At 42.9% G+C, this 21,326-nt stretch overlaps 1 protein-coding gene across 1 annotated transcript in view; it reads left to right on the top strand.

Moving 5' to 3' along the window:
• Positions 1–20,745, top strand: part of LOC120061960 (proto-oncogene DBL-like) — a 28,499-nt gene extending 7,754 nt beyond the window's left edge. Inside the window, exons 2-26 of the mRNA XM_039011745.1 lie at positions 5,337–5,405; positions 5,664–5,778; positions 6,236–6,326; positions 7,780–7,899; positions 8,000–8,116; positions 8,317–8,466; positions 8,617–8,732; positions 8,824–8,938; positions 9,114–9,233; positions 9,490–9,681; positions 9,961–10,152; positions 10,407–10,578; positions 15,339–15,439; positions 15,697–15,782; positions 15,875–15,941; positions 16,024–16,139; positions 17,754–17,823; positions 17,950–18,042; positions 18,214–18,306; positions 18,767–18,895; positions 19,097–19,318; positions 19,647–19,739; positions 20,084–20,162; positions 20,268–20,331; positions 20,574–20,745. Coding sequence (XP_038867673.1) covers positions 5,337–5,405; positions 5,664–5,778; positions 6,236–6,326; positions 7,780–7,899; positions 8,000–8,116; positions 8,317–8,466; positions 8,617–8,732; positions 8,824–8,938; positions 9,114–9,233; positions 9,490–9,681; positions 9,961–10,152; positions 10,407–10,578; positions 15,339–15,439; positions 15,697–15,782; positions 15,875–15,941; positions 16,024–16,139; positions 17,754–17,823; positions 17,950–18,042; positions 18,214–18,306; positions 18,767–18,895; positions 19,097–19,318; positions 19,647–19,739; positions 20,084–20,162; positions 20,268–20,331; positions 20,574–20,745 — 2,954 coding nt within the window. The remainder of the gene's footprint in view (positions 1–5,336; positions 5,406–5,663; positions 5,779–6,235; positions 6,327–7,779; positions 7,900–7,999; positions 8,117–8,316; positions 8,467–8,616; positions 8,733–8,823; positions 8,939–9,113; positions 9,234–9,489; positions 9,682–9,960; positions 10,153–10,406; positions 10,579–15,338; positions 15,440–15,696; positions 15,783–15,874; positions 15,942–16,023; positions 16,140–17,753; positions 17,824–17,949; positions 18,043–18,213; positions 18,307–18,766; positions 18,896–19,096; positions 19,319–19,646; positions 19,740–20,083; positions 20,163–20,267; positions 20,332–20,573) is intronic.
• Positions 20,746–21,326: the final 581 nt, after the last annotated feature.

The raw sequence follows: 21,326 nt of genomic DNA, 5'->3' as shown, positions 1-21,326 counted from the left end.
GGATGATCTTGAGCAAAAAACACATGGCTGCCTCACTTCGGCTTTAATCCACCAGGATTCCTATCACCCTGTTCAGTAAACAGACGCTATCACAGATCACCTGCTAAGGCCAGCCCTGCTTTACCCTGGGCCTTTAATCTGTCTGGCTGCCTGGGAGTCTGTCGCAGTACCCAGCCATGCTTAGCAAACACTACTCAGTGAAGTCACCTGACTAGGCTTTGGTGCTTGGATGCTTTGACGAATTTAGTCAGCGGGAATAATTGTTTCCTAGCTGTGGGGCGGCCAAGTAGAAAGCATGATTTGGAGGTCCGGTGTGTTGTGCAGACATCTTGTTTAGCAGGCCAGGCAGAGACAGAGTGGTTTACGTCATGTGATGAGTGATACAGAATTCTGATTCTAATCGGAGAGGGGCCCTGGTGGAGACTTCCTGGGATCACAGACTAGCACGCATTTTCAAAACACTGCAGCCTGCCTGCAGCACAAGCATTCTCCCTCTGATCTAACACTGAAGTTATGCAGGACAGGCGACTGGTGTGTTTGATATGTTTATCGGTATTGTTTCGATTGCTTGTCATCTCATCTAGATGCCGGATATTGCCCCTTTTCTCATTAAATCAAATCAAATGTATTTATAAAACCCTTTTTTACATCAGCAGAGGTCACAAAGTACTTATATAGAAACCCAGCCTAAAACCCTAAACAGCAGATGTAGACGCACAGTTGCTAGGAAACACTCCATAGAAAGGCAGAAACCTAGAGAGGAATCAGGCTCTGAGGGGTGGCCAGTCCTCTTCTGGCAATGCCGGGTGGAGATTATAAGAGTGCAGATAGTTCTTCAAGATGTTAAAACATTCATGGATGACCAGCAGGGTCAAATAATAATCAGTGTTTGTAGAGGGTATAGCAGGTCAGTACCTCAGGAGTAAATGTCAGTTGAATTTTCATAGCCGAGCATTCAGAGGACTAGACAGCAGGTGCGGAAGAGAGGGAGGATAGAAACTAGAGTCTGGGGAGTGGCACTGTGGCCCTGTCTAACGATACCGCTGTACAGGGCCAACAAGGCAAGATATAAACCCACCCACTTTGCCAAAGCACAGCCCCCACACCACTAGAGGGATGTCAACAGACCACCAACTTACTACCCTGAGACAAGGCTGAGTATAGCCCACGAAGATCTCCTCCACCGCACAAGTCTGAGGGGTCGCAAAACAGGACAGGAAGATCACATCAGTGACTCAACCCACTCAAGTCGGGTAAAGTGAAAAATCTTGGCACGATGTGATGCACCCCTCATAGGGACGGAATGGAAGAGCACCAGTGACTCAGCCACTGTAATATGGTTAGAGGCAGAGAATCCCAGTGGAGAGAGGGGAGCCGGCCAGGCAGAGACAGCAAGGGCGGTTCGTTGCTCCAGTGCCCTGCCATTCACCTTCGCACCCCTGGGCCAGACTACACTCAACCATAGTTCCTACTGAAGAGATGAGTCTTCAATAAAGACTTAAAGGTCTCCGAGTCTGACTCTCTCACATGGGTAGGCAGACCATTCCATAAAAATGGAGCTCTATAGGAGAAAGCCCTGCCTCCTGCTGTTTACTTAGAAATTCTAGGGACAATAAGGAGGCCTGCGTCTTGTGACCGTAGCGTACGTGTAGGTATGTACGGCAGGACCAAATCGGAGAGATAGGTAGGAGCAAGTCCATGTAATGCTTTGTAGGTTAGCAGGAAAAACCTTGAAATCAGGCCTAGCCTTAACAGGAAGCCAGGCTAGCACTGGAGTAATATTGTCAGGTGTTTTGGTGCTAGTCAGGATTCTAGTAGCTGTGTTTAGCACTAACTGAAGTGTATTTATTGCATTTTCCGGGAAGCAAGAGACTAGAGCATTGCAGTAGTCTAATCTAGAAGTGACAAAATTATGGATTAGCTTTTCTGCATAATTTTTGGACAAAAGGTTTCAGAGTTTTGCAATGTTACGAAGATGAAAAAAAGCTACCCTTTCTAAATTAGATTGCCTCTTCATTACAGTACCAATTTGATGTGAATAAATTGTATCTTGTGTCCACATGAATGGTTGAGAGATGAAGAGATGACAATGTTAATGATTATAAAGACTGGGTCACATCCGGCCGTGATTGGCAGTCCCATAGGGCGGCACACAATTGGCCCAGCGTCGTCCGGGTTGGCCGGGGTAGGCCGTAATTGTAAATAAGAATTTGTTCTTAACTGACTTGCCTAGTTCCATAAAGGTAAAAGAAGAAGTACACAGCCTAGTAGTTGTTGTTGATGTAGGCTGTACAGGAGCTACAATGTATACAGAAGTACACACTATGAACCCCTTATCAATCATTTATAAACTGCTTATACATACTACACGTGGCCTTTCCAAGCTCTCCATAACATTCAAGCCATGGAAACATTAATTATTACACAGCCAGTCCATGATATCCATTTTGAACCTGACACTAAACAGTACCTGACAGTAACCCTACTCCATGGCTGTGTGTGAATGGCCCAGCCTGGCTTGGCCCAGCCCATGGCTCTGTGTGTGAATGGCCCAGCCTGGCTTGGCCCAGCCCATGTCTCTGTGAGTGAATGGCCCAGCCCAGCCTGGCCAAGCCCATGTCTCTGTGTGTGTGAATGGCCCAGCCTGGCTTGGCCCAGCCCATGTCTCTGTGTGTGAATGGCCCAGCCCAGCCTGGCTTGGCCCAGCCCATGTCTCTGTGTGTGTGAATGGCCAAGCCCATCCTGGCTTGGCCCAGCCCATGTCTCTGTGTGTGTGAATGGTCCAGCCTGACTTGGCCCAGCCCATGTGTCTGTGTGTCAGTAACACTCATAAAATATTGACAAGAGATCAGCGGAACTCATTACCGCTACCCACGCTGACTCCCTGCCTGACACGGTTACCCCCGACGACAACATGGAAAAGGACACCGTCACTTACAGGACGACTGGTATTTCACCCAATAGATATGGGGGTTCATCAAGATTGGGTTTATTTTCTAATTCTTTGTCGGTCTGTGTAATCTGAGGGAAATATGTGTCTCTAATATGGTCATACATTTGGCAGGAGGTTAGGAAGTGCAGCTCAGATTCCACCTCATTTTGTGGGAACTGTGCACATAGCCTGTCTTCTCTTGAGAGGTCTGCCTACAGTGGCATTTCTCAATAGCAAGGCTATGCTCACTGAGTCTGTACATAGTCAAAGCTTTCCTAAAGTTTGGGTCAGTCACAGGGATCAGGTATTCTGCCACGGTGTACTCTCTGTTTAGGGCCAAATAGCATTCTAGTTTGCTTTGTTTTTATGTTAATTCTTTCCAATCTGTCAAGTAATTATCTTTTTGTTTTCTCAGGATTTTGTTGGTTCTAATTGTGCTGTTTGTGAACAGAGCCCCAGGACCAGCTTGCTTAGGGGACTCTTCTCCAGGTTCATCTCTCTGTAGGGGATGGCTTTGTTATGGAAGGTTTGGGAATCGCTTCATTTCAGGTGGTTGTAGAATTTAACTTCACTAGGGTATGTGGGACGGTAGCGTCAGATGCTTCTTTAATCACAACAACAGTTTTCAGCTGTGCTAACATAATTGCAAAAGGTTTTTTTAATGATCAATTAGCCTTTTAAAATTATAAACTTGGATTAGCTAACACAACGTGGCATTGGAATACAGGAGTGATGGTTGCTGATAATGGGCCTCTGTACGCCTATGTAGATATTCCATAAAAAATCTGCCGTTTCCAGCTACAATAGTCATTTACAACATTAACAATGTCTACACTTTATTTCTGATCATTTTGATGTTATTTTAATGAACAATAAATGTGCTTTTCTTTCAAAAACAAGGACATTTCTAAGTGACCCCAAACTTTTGAACGGTAGTGTATGTTGAAGAGGGTGGGGCGTAAGATGCATCCTTGTCTCACCCCACGGCCCTGTGGAAAGAGATGTGTGTTTTCCGACACTTTTAACAGCACACTTGATGTTTGTGTACATGGATTTTATAATGTCGTATGCCTTTTTGAAATCAACAAAGCATTAGAAGACTTTTCCTTTGTTTTGACTTGTTTGTCAGTTAGGGTATGCAGGGTGAATATGTGGTCTGTCGTACGGTAATTTGGTAAAAGCCAATTTGACATTTGCTCAGTACATTGTTTTCACTAAGGGAATGTACAAGTCTGCTGTTAATGATAATGCAGAGGATTTTCCCAAGGTTGCTGTTGATGCATATCCCACGGTAGTTATTGTGATCTAAATTGTTTCCACTTTTGTGGATTGGGGTGATCAGTTCTTGGATCCAAATATTGGGGAAGATGCCAGAGCTAAGGATGATGTTAAAGAGTTTAAGTATATCCGATTGGAATTTGTGGTCTGTATATTTTATCATTTCATTAATGATACCATCAACACAACAGGCCTTTTTGGGTTGGATGGTCTCTCTCTCTAGCTCTCTTCAATGCATCTCTCTCGCTCTCTCTCTCGCTCTCTCTCTCGCTCTCTCTCTCTCTCGCTCACTCTCTCTCTCGCTCACTCTCTCTCTCTAGCTCTCTTCAATGCATCTCTCTCTCCACTGCATCTCTCTCTCTTGTCATATTTAATGATAATGTGCAGTATTCATAAGGGATGGTTAGTTGATGGGAATCAAGTGGTCTGTTGATCGGTTGCATAAACTTGTCAACAGCAGAGAATTATATTTGACTATAAATTACTTTGTGTTTTGTAGTGTTTGTTTGGTATTAGTCCCCATGCCTTTACACGGCACGCCGTAATTTGTGTACAATAAAAAACCTTATTACGCATTCCTGCGTCTGTCTCCCGATCCTTCATGCCAATGTGACAGAGGTGAACTCAGTCTTCACTGTGGCTTCACTCATACCACTATTTGATTGTATATGTACAGTATATTACGGGCAGTGTTTTAGTCCTGAAAACTGTGTTGAATGTGGAATGTTATGAGAGGAGAGAGTAATGCAGCCTGCCACCACAGCGGGCCGGACACAGTATATGACTCCATGCTGCCTCTCCCCTGGTGACAGGAGAAGGGTGTGGAGAGGTATAATGACAGCCTCCTGCTGTGCTAGCCTGGATGTCACAGTGGAAAGATGGGGTCCAGACCCGCCTCCGAATGATTGACTGACTTGAACCAGACAGCTGAGAGTCTGATACCTTCCTTATCACTAATGTTGATGTTGTTTTACATACGACCACTGGGTGGCAGTAAATCCCTCTGTTAAATCATCATCCTTATGGAAGATAACCATAAGTTGACACTTTCGAAGGGGCCTCTGACCCCATCGTTCTAATATCTCCCTCTCTTTCTATCGCTCTCTCCTTCTCCTCCTTCCCACAGAGGTGTCAGTCCCTATGAGTATGAAGGAGGTGGACGGCTACATTGAGAAGCAGGTGGCCTACCTGTCAGGTGGGAGATCTTTTACTCAGGAATGTCTATTTGGGGTTCATAACCTCTGACCTGTGTTAACATTGGTTGTGTAGATTCAGGCGGTGTCTACGACCTGTAAAAGTAGTAGTGACATGTAGAAACTAACACTGACAAAACTGTTCTCAGTTAATCCAACATTTATAGACTATTTAAATGAGGGGTCAGCAAAGAACATAATATAATTGTTTAGTACACTCTTGAGTGTGATAGTTCATATGAAACTATTTTTCTTCCCAGGTGGGCGTGGTGAGGACTCCAGCGTGATTATCACCCTCCCAGAATACTCTGCTTTCAGCGACATTCCAGAGGAGTCTTTAGCTAAAGTCTTAACATACCTCACCCTCATACCTCGGTGGGTGAACCAACATAATACACTACCTCCTACTATTCATCTCTCTAGCCCTCCCTCTCTCGCCTCATAATTTTCTCTGCAATGCAGTGTGTGCTTGCTTTAGTCCAGAGTTAGTATTCTTTGCAGATATGGCACTAGATGCTCTCTGTCCCTCATCTATTTTGATGTCCTCTGTGCCAGCTCAGAGCAGGTATATCCTAGGGAGGAGGGATCGTATCATTGGACGTGGACCAAAAGGGGAGTTTGAGTTCAGGTCAACAGTGTCGATGAACATCCCTGTAAACAGATCTAATGTATTCACTCTGCAGGCGTTCTTACTGCACCAAAAAATATAATTTGTCTTTGGCTGCAGTTAGCTGTCAAATCAATTTGGCATATTATATTTGACTAGTAAAAGTATACATTTGCTCAGTGAAAAGTACCTGTGTTCAAATACTTTTTTTGCTTGTGTTTGCAGAGCACGACAACCAGGTGTAAAATTCATCATCATTTTAGACAGGAGACTGGATACTTGGACCTCAATCAAAACAGCACTTGCCAGAATTGCGGTGAGCGAGTTATAGTCTTGAACATATGATTTGCTGCTGTGGCAAAAAAACAAAAATCCAGTTCAGAATTTCAGCACTAGACAGACTGGACGTCAGAGTGGGGAGCTGTCCATGGTGCTGAATTGCCCAGCGCTCAGTTCCTGCTGTTTTGTGATGGTCTCGTCTCTCGGTCTTTAGTTCATTAAAATACTTCGTCGTGACTATATCTGTCAAATACTGCAGTTGCTTTGTCACAGTTTATTATTGCTCATGCATAGTTTTCAAAGAAAATGTTCTGTACTCACTGTATGAAACTTGAGTACCGTGGCAAGGGAATTAAGATGCATTAGCCAGCACTCAATTACGTGGATATTACCTGATGACGCTATATTTCGGCGCACGATGAGAGGAAGAGATTGCAGACAGCGCTGCCACCCTCATCGTCGCAGTAAATGGAACCAGTAGTCTACATTGGCACCGATTTGTAAGCTTCGGGACGGCGAGATTTAGAGTGATAGCATGATCGTATAAATGGCTGTAAACACAATGGCTGTGAGTTACCAGCGCCGAGGATTGACCAGGATACGGAAGAGCCCGGTAACGCGCTTTTTAAATAGTTTGATTTATTGATAAGAGTTGTGGTCAAGTTTGGGTGGGCAGGGTGAATGCGGCATCGCTCACTGGCTGCAGCTTAAGCATAGCACTGCGGTGCAGAGCCTGATTTTAGCCTAGTCATGCAATTGATGCAGCAAGACAGAGAACGATGGCTTGCTTATGTGAATACAAATCCGACTGCAATATTTAGCATGTTGAGCTTGAAGGGCAATGTCCATGTTTGAAGTAGCCTAAAGCTAGATTTTGATGGCGACGTCAAATTAATATCAGAGCTCTTTATGGAATAATCAACATTTCCCACTGTTTTATGTCGATGTCCTATGCATATTTTTAACAGCTGGCATCTTGAATTATACCAAACCCATATGTTAGTAAGGCTAGACCTGCATCACCACAGTCATGTGATAAAATTGGTGTGAGAATTATTTTTCAAATTGAGCTGATAAGATTGTCATCCTAAATGCTTTACTTGTGATGTCTGCTGCTGAAAATCGCTCTGAAGTTCAATCAAAGCCTCATCCCTAAATAGAATTCAGCCTACCTACTGTCTCTTCTTGGTTAGTGAAGCCATGTTCTATTGACTACAACTTCAATACACCTGTGATAGGCAGGATAGGTCCAGCTTTCCTCCTTTAATTGACAGTGGGTCAGACTGAGAGGCTTTGTCTGCCTGAGCCTGATTGCTTGTTAGTGCTGTCAATATGCCCATTCAGGGTGAACAGATGAAGGCTATGCATCCAGAAGTCCCTTCCTTTCATAGTGAACAGATTGGCCTGGTTTTGGGTAAAAGGCATGGTCCAGGGTTTGTCAGGGCTCACTGTCCATCAGTGACGGTGTCTCTCTCCCCCCCTGTTTCCAGGCCTCCTTCCCTGGGAACCTCCACCTGGTGCTGGTGCTGAGACCCACCAGCTTCTTCCAGCGCACCGTCACAGACCTGGGCTTCCGCTTCAGCCAGGAGGACTTCATGCTCAAGATGCCAGTAAGGCAGATCATTTACCAAATCCAACACTTCACCACACATGTACATAGTACTAAACGCAGTCAATAATGTGTCCATTGTTATATCTCTCCTCTATTAGGTGGTGATGCTGAGCTCTGTGACAGACCTACTGAGATACATTGATGAGAACCAACTGACCTCTGAGTTTGGTGGAACTCTGGATTACTGCCACAGTGACTGGATCGTCCTGAGAACAGTACATACTTTACACTTACATACCATCAACCATGCAGCCACTCAGAACCCCAGCACAAATATTACAACATGTCTGATGTGGCGAGACACATTCAAACTTGGCCTGTATGTCTGCACCGTTCTGAGTGATGACGTCAGAGTATAAATGTAGAAACACTGTGATGACGTCCCTGTGTTGTGTGCTCTCTGGCTCCCCTCCAGGCCATAGAGAGCTTTGCGGTGACAGTTAAGGACATAGCTCAGATGCTGCAGGCGTTTGGCACAGAGCTGGCAGAGACAGAGCTGCCAGATGAGGGCACCGGCATCGTACACCTCCTCTCAACCCACACTGACAAGTACAGGAAACTCAAGGTATAACTGCAGCACTCCGTTTCACACACCTTTTATGCTAGGCTCTATGATAATGTGTGACAGTCTCGTATCAGCGGCAGACTAACTGAAATCTAGTCTACATTGACCCACTGATGTTTTATAGCCATTTTTCTTGTCTGTCTTGTACAGGAGGCGATATGGTCTGTATCAAAGGAGGGTCGTCACCTGCTGGCTAGCCTGGAGGCCTCTGGGAGAGAGGAGGATTCACTATGGGATATCAGGCTGGACTGGGAGACTGTGCAGAGGTATATAACCTCAGAGGGATAATCATACTACCGTCTGCCTAAATGTTATAGAGTGGCCATCTATTACAACCTCTCTCTCGCTGGTCTTCAGGCTACTAGCCCAGCTGAGGGACATGGAGTCAGCCTTTGACGGGTTCTTTGAGAAGCATCATCTGAAGCTCCAACAGTACCTCCAGCTGCTCAGATACGAACACAGCTTCCAGGAGGTGAGACCGACCGTTTACGGCATGGATGGATTGATGATTAATTGGCCTATGCCCGAAAGTCAACTCTTGACGATACCCATAGGGTGTACAGCTCAATTGGATATTGGATGAGGTGTTTTGAAGTTGGGACGTGCATATGTGTGGAACTAAAGTCTCTCTCTCCTCTTGTGGCCAGATGGAGTTGTCTCTGGAGCGTCTGGCGACCCAGGAGAGGGAGGTGTTGTTGTCAGGGGAGACGCTGACTCAGACAGAACAGACACTCAGGGACCTGGACAGCCTGGAGGCTCACGCACAGGTCAGTATTTACCTTTTACACACTCCCTCATCAGATCAACGGACCAGGACTACACTTAGTGTATACTTAAGCCTCAGGACCTGACCTACAAATGGTGGTTGGCAGAGATCGTCTTCTCTGGGTCTCACGTGCTTTTGGTAACAGCATTGGTTGTGGAGCTACGATTGAATTGTATTTGCTATGGTGATACTGTATGTGTGTAGACCTCCTGCATGTTATTGTATGTAACTGACTGTGGTGTCTTGGGTGTTGCTAGGAGGAGATGGCTCGTGCCCAGACCATCATCCTCCACGGTCACCAGCTGGCAGCCTGTCACCACTACGCCATGGCCCTGATCGTGCAGCGCTGCAACGAGCTACGTCACCGCTGTGACACGCTCAGTAAGGCTCTGAGGGACAAACACACACACCTCTCCCAGGCCTATCAGCTGCTGCTACGCTTGGATCAGGTAGAGGACACACACATTTATTTACACTAATACACCTAGGTGAGCACACACACACACACAAACAAGCATTTCGTTACACCCGCAATAACATCTGCTAAACACGTGTATGTGACAAATACCATTTGATTTGAGTATTTAGCTGTTGATCTGCGTAGATGAAGTGCTGGCACAAGACCAAGCACTAAAATATTTTTGGTTACCTTTATTCTCTGTCAAGTGCTAACGTATATCCGATTATGGTTGGTCAGTGTGCGTGACATTGTCTCGTCCCCACCATAGGCCCAGAGTTGGTGTGACGACGGGGCCTACTTGTTGGCCCAGCAGCTGGTGGAAAAGTTCCAGTCTAAGCAGGGGGCCCAGGCAGCTCTGAAGGACATAGACAGATTCCTGGAGGGGGCTCCGTCTCTCCTCAGCTCAGGACCTGACCTCCTGGCCGTGGAGTTTGAGTCTGTCCTCACCCCAGAGATACAGGTTAAACACCAACCAGTGTCTCTCATTCACAAACAGCTCTATGGTTTAAAGAGAAAAGCCCTCTGTAATGCTTCTCATGAACCATCTGTGTATAATCCATCATAAGGCTTTCTATACACATAATACATTACATAACTATAAAAGCCCATTTAGCGAACACTGTTTCACTAACACTGTTTTGCTTACACACTGCAGGTTCTGGCTCCATATAAATCCTCTAAGCCCCCCCACACTTCTTTCCTCATCCTCCACAGGTCCAGATAGGGAAGACATTTGAGAAGCACACAGCGGTGCAGGAGATGATCCACAACAGACAGGTCTGTCTGAGGAAGCTGGCTGATAAACAAGTCCGTCCCATTCAACTGGTGGCCCCCCGGCCGGAGAACCCACCCCGCTCCAAATCCCCACTATTCTCCCCCAAACATGGTAAGAGGAGGTAGTGGACACACACGCACTTGATGATTCAGGACATTTGTCACAGTAGATTAAACAGCATCAGACTGTATAGCTGACTGCTTCTGGCTAGAGAGGTTTACAGTACATGTTTCATCATCCAGCTGTCCTCAGCCCAGGGCTTCACACACGTCCCTCCAGCCCTGCAGTGAAGTATTCAAAACAGCCAACTACAGGATCCAGTAATGAGGAAGCCCACAGTGTTTGTGCTCGACCTGAGTTAAAGATCTACCTGTTTTGGCCCAGCAGTATAATCCGTCCTTAGGGGATAATAGGGCAGCAGGTAGCCTAGTGGTTAGAGCATTGGGCCAGTAACCGGAAGGTTGCTAGATCGAATCCCTGAGCCGACAAGGTAAAACATCTGTTGTTCTGCCCCTGAACAAGGCCGTCATTGTAAATAAGAATTTGTTCTTAACTGACTTTCCTAGTTAAATAAAGGTTAAAAAAATAAAAAAAATAAAAGTGAGGATAGGACAACCAGGTCCCACAGGACCAAACCTACTGTACATTCTCATATCGCCACAAGCAACTGCTCTTTGTAGTGATGGCTCTATTGGATAATGTAGTGTTAGGTAGTGTCAGCTGTTGTATCGCCATGGCTTCATCAAAGCACATATAGAGACATATACTATACTCATTATTAACATGTTATCCAGACAGGTCTTGTGTTTTATCATCATTATTAACATGTTATCCAGACAGGTCTTGTGTTTTATCATTATTATTAACATGTTATCCAGACAGGTCTTGTGTTTTATCATCATTATTAACATGTTATCCAGACAGGTCTTGTGTTTTATCATTATTATTAACATGTTATCCAGACAGGTCTTGTGTTTTATCATTATTATTAACATGTTATCCAGACAGGTCATTATTAACATGTTATCCAGACAGGTCTTGTGTTTTATCATCATTATTAACATGTTATCCAGACAGGTCTTGTGTTTTATCATTATTATTAACATGTTATCCAGACAGGTCATTATTAACATGTTATCCAGACAGGTCTTGTGTTTTATCATCATTATTAACATGTTATCCAGACAGGTCTTGTGTTTTATCATTATTATTAACATGTTATCCAGACAGGTCTTGTGTTTTATCATTATTATTAACATGTTATCCAGACAGGTCATTATTAACATGTTATCCAGACAGGTCTTGTGTTTTATCATCATTATTAACATGTTATCCAGACAGGTCTTGTGTTTTATCATCATTATTAACATGTTATCCAGACAGGTCTTGTGTTTTATCATCATTATTAACATGTTATCCAGACAGGTCATTATTAACATGTTATCCAGACAGGTCTTGTGTTTTATCATTATTATTAACATGTTATCCAGACAGGTCATTATTAACATGTTATCCAGACAGGTCTTGTGTTTTATCATCATTATTAACATGTTATCCAGACAGGTCTTGTGTTTTATCATCATTATTAACAATTTTATCCAGACAGGTCTTGTGTTTTATCATCATTATTAACATGTTATCCAGACAGGTCTTGTGTTTTATCATTATTATTAACATGTTATCCAGACAGGTCTTGTGTTTTATCATTATTATTAACATGTTATCCAGACAGGTCTTGTGTTTTATCATTATTATTAACATGTTATCCAGACAGGTCTTGTGTTTTATCATTATTATTAACATGTTATCCAGACAGGTCATTATTAACAGGTTATCCAGACAGGTCTTGTGTTTTATCATTATTATTAACATGTTATCCAGACAGGTCATTATTAACATGTTATCCAGACAGGTCTTGTGTTTTATCATCATTATTAACATGTTATCCAGACAGGTCTTGTGTTTTATCATCATTATTAACATGTTATCCAGACAGGTCTTGTGTTTTATCATCATTATCAACATGTTATCCAGACAGGTCTTGTGTTTTATCATTATTATTAACATGTTATCCAGACAGGTCTTGTGTTTTATCATTATTATTAACATGTTATCCAGACAGGTCTTGTGTTTTATCATCATTATTAACATGTTATCCAGACAGGTCATTATTAACATGTTATCCAGACAGGTCTTGTGTTTTATCATTATTATTAACATGTTATCCAGACAGGTCATTATTAACATGTTATCCAGACAGGTCTTGTGTTTTATCATTATTATTAACATGTTATCCAGACAGGTCATTATTAACATGTTATCCAGACAGGTCTTGTGTTTTATCATCATTATTAACATGTTATCCAGACAGGTCATTATTAACATGTTATCCAGACAGGTCTTGTGTTTTATCATCATTATTAACATGTTATCCAGACAGGTCTTGTGTTTTATCATTATTATTAACATGTTATCCAGACAGGTCATTATTAACATGTTATCCAGACAGGTCTTGTGTTTTATCATTATTATTAACATGTTATCCAGACAGGTCTTGTGTTTTATCATCATTATTAACATGTTATCCAGACAGGTCTTGTGTTTTATCATTATTATTAACATGTTATCCAGACAGGTCATTATCAACATGTTATCCAGACAGGTCTTGTGTTTTATCATCATTATTAACATGTTATCCAGACAGGTCTTGTGTTTTATCATCATTATTAACATGTTATCCAGACAGGTCTTGTGTTTTATCATTATTATTAACATGTTATCCAGACAGGTCTTGTGTTTTATCATCATTATTAACATGTTATCCAGACAGGTCTTGTGTTTTATCATCATTATTAACATGTTATCCAGACAGGTCTTGTGTTTTATCATCATTATTAACATGTTATCCAGACAGGTCTTGTGTTTTATCATTATTATTAACATGTTATCCAGACAGGTCTTGTGTTTTATCATCATTATTAACATGTTATCCAGACAGGTCATTATTAACATGTTATCCAGACAGGTCTTGTGTTTTATCATTATTATTAACATGTTATCCAGACAGGTCATTATTAACATGTTATCCAGACAGGTCTTGTGTTTTATCATTATTATTAACATGTTATCCAGACAGGTCTTGTGTTTTATCATCATTATTAACATGTTATCCAGACAGGTCATTATTAACATGTTATCCAGACAGGTCTTGTGTTTTATCATCATTATTAACATGTTATCCAGACAGGTCTTGTGTTTTATCATTATTATTAACATGTTATCCAGACAGGTCATTATCAACATGTTATCCAGACAGGTCTTGTGTTTTATCATCATTATTAACATGTTATCCAGACAGGTCTTGTGTTTTATCATCATTATTAACATGTTATCCAGAAAGGTCATTATCAACATGTTATCCAGACAGGTCTTGTGTTTTATCATCATTATTAACATGTTATCCAGACAGGTCTTGTGTTTTATCATCATTATTAACATGTTATCCAGAAAGGTCATTATCAACATGTTATCCAGACAGGTCTTGTGTTTTATCATCATTATTAACATGTTATCCAGACAGGTCTTGTGTTTTGTCATCATTATCAACATCTTATCCAGACAGGTCTTGTGTTTTATCATCATTATTAACATGTTATCCAGACAGGTCATTATTAACATGTTATCCAGACAGGTCTTGTGTTTTATCATCATTATTAACATGTTATCCAGACAGGTCTTGTGTTTTATCATCATTATTAACATGTTATCCAGACAGGTCTTGTGTTTTATCATCATTATTAACATGTTATCCAGACAGGTCATTATTAACATGTTATCCAGACAGGTCTTGTGTTTTATCATCATTATTAACATGTTATCCAGACAGGTCATTATTAACATGTTATCCAGACAGGTCTTGTGTTTTATCATCATTATTAACATGTTATCCAGACAGGTCTTGTGTTTTATCATCATTATTAACATGTTATCCAGAAAGGTCATTATCAACATGTTATCCAGACAGGTCTTGTGTTTTATCATCATTATTAACATCTTATCCAGACAGGTCTTGTGTTTTATCATTATTATTAACATGTTATCCAGACAGGTCTTGTGTTTTATCATCATTATTAACATGTTATCCAGACAGGTCATTATTAACATGTTATCCAGACAGGTCTTGTGTTTTATCATTATTATTAACATGTTATCCAGACAGGTCTTGTGTTTTATCATTATTATTAACATGTTATCCAGACAGGTCTTGTGTTTTATCATCATTATTAACATGTTATCCAGACAGGTCATTATTAACATGTTATCCAGACAGGTCTTGTGTTTTATCATTATTATTAACATGTTATCCAGACAGGTCATTATTAACATGTTATCCAGACAGGTCTTGTGTTTTATCATCATTATTAACATGTTATCCAGACAGGTCTTGTGTTTTATCATCATTATTAACATGTTATCCAGACAGGTCTTGTGTTTTATCATCATTATTAACAATTTTATCCAGACAGGTCTTGTGTTTTATCATCATTATTAACATGTTATCCAGACAGGTCTTGTGTTTTATCATCATTATTAACATGTTATCCAGACAGGTCTTGTGTTTTATCATCATTATTAACATGTTATCCAGACAGGTCTTGTGTTTTATCATCATTATTAACATGTTATCCAGACAGGTCTTGTGTTTTATCATCATTATTAACATGTTATCCAGACAGGTCTTGTGTTTTATCATCATTATTAACATGTTATCCAGACAGGTCTTGTGTTTTATCATCATTATTAACATGTTATCCAGACAGGTCTTGTGTTTTATAAAAACACATAGAAACGTACATCATTATCAACTTCAGCTGAGAGGTCATCTTTTGCAGGGGTCGACGGTTTGAAGTTCTCCTTCGATCTATCACTTCCTGGGAAGAGGACGTCACGGAAAAGCCCCGGCTCCAGAAAGGTGAGATGGAGGAAAGGATGACGTAAACGTGGAGACATAAAAAAAGTGAATAACCACAGTGGAGAAATGACTTTAAATGCTGTCACAGTTCACACACCTCACTATGAATGTCACCGTGGCAACAGTACAGCTGTGATGTTTACATTAAAGTTAGTCATCTTTCGGTAGTCGTAAAGGCTTGAGGTGGATTTCCTTCTTTAATCTGTGTTATTTGAGGATGTTAATCCTGCTTGTCTCTTTTGACCTGTCTGTCTCAGATTGAGGTGATGCATGACTACCAGGAGAATAGGAGCTCCTTGCTCGCCAGCCTGGAGGGAGAGGACAGCCCAGACCTTCTCAAACGGTCTGTCTACTCATCCTCTATATAATCCCTCTGTAGTCTTCCTGATTCCTTATGTTCAGACATAATACTAATGAGGCCCTGTGTCTCCACAGTCACGTGATGAGGGAGCTAATCGAGACAGAGAGAGTCTATGTGGAGGAGCTGCTGTCAGTGCTGCTGGTGAGAAGATACACAGCAGCGTTTCACCATTTCTGGATTACTACAGAGATTTCTCTATGCTGATGTGTGTATATGCGCGTAGGGATACAGGGGAGAGATGGAGAACCCAGGCCTTTCAGGGCTCCTGCCCCCCATCCTGCAAAGTAAGAAAGACATCCTGTTTGGAAACATGCCTGAGATCTACAACTTCCACAGCAGGCAAGGACACACACACACACACACACATTCACATACACACACAAAATATACACACAAAATACACACACACACACACACACACAAAATATACACACACACACACACACACACACACACACACACACACACACAAAATATACACACACACAAAATATACACCCTGTGGTTTAGAGGAAGGATCCTCACTGTCATTAATGTTGTTTGGTTCAATCTCACAGTTCATTGAGACTCCAATCATTGCATCCACATAGCCTCTATGAACTAATGCTTCATCTTAAAAACAACCATGTCTCCAGTACACTAGCTACACTGAGCAAAAATATCAACGCAATATGTAAGTGTTGGTTTCATGAGCTGAAATAAAAAAAATCCAGAAACGTCCATTCGCACAAAAAAAAGCTTTTTTCTCTCAAATGTTGTGCACAAATTGGTTTACATCCCTGTTAGTGAGCATTTCACCTTGGCCTATCAAGAAGCTGATTAAACAGCATGATCATTACACAAGTGCAGTTTTGTCGCACAACACAATGCCACAGATTTCTCACATTTTGAGGGAGGTTGCAATTGGCATGCTGACTGCAGGAATGTCCACCAGAGGTGTTGCCAGAGAATTTTATGTTAATTTCTCTACCATAAGCCGCCGCCAACGTCATTTTAGAGAATTTGGCAGTCTGTCCAACCGGTCTCACAACCGCGGACCACGTGCATGGCGTCGTGTGGACGAGCGGTTTGCTGATGTCAACATTGTGAACAGAGTGGTGGCGGTAGGGTTATGATATGGGCAGGCATAAACTACAGACAACGAACACAATTGCATTTTATCGATGGCAATTGAAATGCACAGAAATACCATGATGGAATTCTGAGGTCCATTTCACTTAAAGTATGTGACCAACAAATGCATATCTTTAATCCCAGTCATATGAAATCCATAGATTAGGGCCTAATGAATTTATTTAAATTTACTGATTTCCTTATATGAACTGTAACTCAGTAAAATCTTATAAATTGTTGCATTCATATTTGTTCAGTGTACTAGCCAGTTTCCTCTACCAGCTGTGTTAGTTCAAGTGTTTATTAGTGGTTCTGTCTATCACAGGAGGTTGGTGAACTTAATTGGGGAGGATGGGCTAGTGGTAATAACGGGAGTAGAATCAGTGGAATGGTATAATACATCAGACATATGGTTTCCATGTGTTTGATGCCATTCCATTCGCTCCGTTTCGGCCATTATTATTATGAGCAGCCTCCTGTGATCTGCATTCTCTATATCCTGCCTGCTGGTCCTGCTCCCCTGCTGGGCTGAATGGCTTAATTGAATGACTGCATGAGGCCCTAAGCCAATTAGAGCCTCTCTAACTGGTGTTAAATGTGAGTTGCTCAAACAAGCATTTGATTATGCCAACGAGAGAGGAAACTGGCAGACACAGGGGGCTCAGTGGCACGGCTGTGTGGGTGACCCCAGTCATTAACTATGGAGGAGGGCAGGATAGTGGCCTACTGTGAGGCTGACTGTGTGGTGATGGTTGCTGCTGTGTGTGGTTAGGGTATGACCTATTGACTTGACCTGTCTGTGACCTTTGACCTCTGACTCATGATCTCTTGCTTCGACAGGGTGTTCCTGCAGGACCTGGAGGGCTGCCTGGAGACCCCAGAGGGAGTAGGGGCCTGCTTTCTGGAGCGGGTGAGGAAAGTCTATTGTGTGTGTACATGTCTGTGGTTGTTTCTGAACAATGTCTTTACCTACAGTATATGTGTGTTTGTCTTGCATGGATGGTGTGTCATTGGAAATGTTTGTGTGTATTTCCAGAAGGAGAATTTCCAGGTGTATGAGTGTTACTGTCAGAATAAGTCTCGCTCAGAGTCCTTATGGAGGCAGTTCTCAGACTGTGCCTTTTTCCAGGTGAAGCCATGTTTTTGTCTGTCAGCCCACTACTGCTCCCTATTGATACTTAGCCATAAAATTCATTTTTTTAATGGCACAAAATGACATATTATTTCAAATAGATTCACTGCTGTGGTAAAGCAGTATTAAAGCCTTCCCAATCTTGTCCTTCCTCGACATATTCTACAGGAGTGCCAGAAGAAGCTGGAGCACAAACTGGGCCTGGATTCTTACCTGCTGAAACCAGTACAACGCCTTACCAAGTACCAGCTACTACTGAAGGTATGACACACACACCTCTACACAGCATACCATGCCACTATTGCAGTGTCTATAGTAGATAAAACTATGCAGAACCTTTATCATAATTCAATGTCCCAAAATCCTGTAAATGACAACAGCACTCTTACATAACCTAGCCCTACAGAGGAACATTCATTTCAATGAATTGAATGCATGACATTAGGGATTACAGATTAAATTACAGAGAAATCCCATCTGGTTAATGGGGACTGCTACCAAATGTTTTTCCTGTGTTAGTCCCTGTTAAAAGACAAAATAAGGAAAATCATACGCGCAACACATCTATTTTATAGTACAGCTGGAGAATTTGGGATTTCAACTTTTATCAGATATTGATGTGTACCAGACAATGATTTGTGTGTGTGTGTGTGTGTGTGTGTGTGTGTGTGTGTGTGTGTGTGTGTGTGTGTGTGTGTGTGTGTGTGTGCGCGCGCGCTAGGAGCTACTGAAGTACAGTCCAGGAGGCTGTGAGGGGACCTCGGAGCTACAGGGGGCGCTAGCAGCCATGCTGGACCTCCTCAAGTCAGTCAATGACTCCATGCATCAGATCGCCATCACAGGTTACCAGGTGGGGCCTCCTGGTGCTTCAGCCCTGTGCTGCTGACACTGTACAGCAAAGTGGTTGAATCTGATCATAGCATACAGTGTATTGGCAATTTATACAATTCTGTCAGTATGTGTAGCATTAGATTAACTAACTAAACCAGTCCCTATGTGTTGAACTGTGTATGAGCCAGTCTCTGACCTTGTCTGTGTATCGTTCACCCAGGGAGAGTTGTCTGACCTGGGCCGGGTGCTGATGCAGGGCTCCTTTAGTGTGTGGATCAGCCATAAGAAAGGCCCCACCCGTATGAAGGAGCTGGCCCGCTTCAAGCCCATGCAGAGACACCTGTTCCTGTATGAGAGAGCCCTGCTCTTCTGCAAGCGCAGGGAGGAGCATGGAGAGGGTGCAGACAAGACCCCCTCCTACAGCTTCAAGCACTGTCTCAAGGTGTGTGTGTGAAGGCGGTACTCTCTGACACGTGCTGCCTTTCGGAACGGTCTCCAGTGGGATGTTTGTTTTGGTTTGTGTGTCAAGGCGAGTGTGTGTGTGTTAATATGCACAGGGCATGGCGGATGGTGTCACACCACCAGATGTTCTCCTCTTGATTTTTTATTGAGCCCCTGAGCTTCCTGCCGTCACATGGAGGTGTGTGGGCCAGCCGTGTAGCATGTAGCTGACGTGTGGCTGACGTGTGATGCATGACGTCTGCTTGTAGGCCCCAGGTTCAATCAGTATGTGTGCGTAACAGTCAGTGTGTGTGTGTGTGTCATGACAGATGAGTGCGGTGGGGATTACAGAGAACGTCAAGGGAGATGTGAAAAAGTTTGAGATCTGGTACAGTGGCAGGGAGGAGGTGTACTTAGTTCAGGTAAGGACTACCTCTACTTTGTGAAGTGACTGTTGAAATGATTCATGCCACCCAGAAGCAGCGTATGTTCACCACAAAAGAACTCTAGACAATAACCACCACCCACTGACTTGTTTGTCATCTGCGTGCTGTTCTGTTCTTTGTTCTGCCTTCTTTGTCAACTTCATGTTATGATTTGTTATGTATTGTTACAGTGAAATATGTGTTATGTTACTGTGGTGCCATTTTGAAATCATGCCTGTAAGATGCAAATAAAATGTCTTCACAAAAGAATAAGTATTCTGTCTATCTTGTCATTGTGTTTTGTTACCATACATTGACTGTGTTCTAATCTTATCTCCCAGGCCCCCACAGTGGAGGTTAAGATGGCTTGGCTCAATGATCTGCGAAGGATCCTCACCAACCAGCAGAAACTCCTCAAAGGTTTTGGATGTCACTCACATCACTCTCCACAGCACACCCAACAAAGAGTTGGTTTACGGTAATTCATCTCAGACATCCTCTCTCTGGTTCTCTTTTTTCTTTCAGATGAGCATTGTGTCAACAACCAGATGCCAGACCACATTCAACTGTCTCCGCCCTTGTCTGAGAGGTATGTTGGGTGTAAGACACAGCAGCTCCCAACTGATGGTGTGAGTGTGGCAGGCAGTTATGTGACCTGTTGACACGGTTATGATATGTGGTGTTGGGGACCATATCAACAAGCAGGTATTAAGCTGGGAAATAGAAAATGAAAGGAAGAAGGTTAAGGAGCTGATGTGTGAAGAGAAGATGTGTGTGAATGCTCCACTCTCTCCTTTGCTGTCTGGTTGCTGTCCTCCCCTCCCCTTGCAGGGGTGTGCGGCCGTCCGGAGGGGCTCCTAAGGGCTGTCTGCCGGGGCTGGACTTTGTCTCGCTGTCCGCCAATGTCTTTCAGTGTCTGCGCTCCCGGAGTCCACACCCTCGAAGCCCCCGGCAACGCCCCCGGCCCCGCCCCCCCAACCGACCCCGCCCCCAGCGCCACTGACCCGCCCTGGCACTCAGTGGTAAACTCAGCCCAGCTCTGCATGCCTCGGCCAGGCTCGGCATGGCCCAGCTTGGGGACCTAAACCACCCACAGGGCTGCTGTGTTTGCATACTGACCGTCATCTGCAACCCATTTAATAGCAGACTCCATTCGGCTCATAAATTGCCAGATACGCTTTTCATGTCTTGAGAGACCAATGTCCCAACAGGCCTTCCATTTCAGACATCTTACCCCAAATGACTGCACCCATCTTTGCATGGGATTTTCAATTTAGCATGGAATGCAAAACAAATAAACAAAAGACGTATTGATTTCCTCATGTTTCCAGCACCAGAACTGCTTCTGAGATGGGGCTCGCTTTTTGAGATTGAATATAACTGAAATGTCGCTAAATTATAGTAGGTATTTCAAACCCAAAATATAGACCACCTAATACACTGACGAACTAGGATCTTGTTAAATCGAGACCAGATCTTTCCATGCGCCAACATGTGTCTCAGTGTGAACTTGGTTGCACTTGGTCACATGGTTGCTATATGCTGTACTCTGTTTTGCTGCTCTGTGGGCTGTTTGGCTGGCGT

The sequence above is a fragment of the Salvelinus namaycush genome, chromosome 17 (genome assembly GCF_016432855.1).
Source record: "Salvelinus namaycush isolate Seneca chromosome 17, SaNama_1.0, whole genome shotgun sequence".
Classification (NCBI taxonomy): Eukaryota; Metazoa; Chordata; class Actinopteri; order Salmoniformes; family Salmonidae; genus Salvelinus; species Salvelinus namaycush.
Note: the sequence above shows the minus strand (reverse complement) of the source record. Positions and strands in the feature narration are given on the sequence as shown.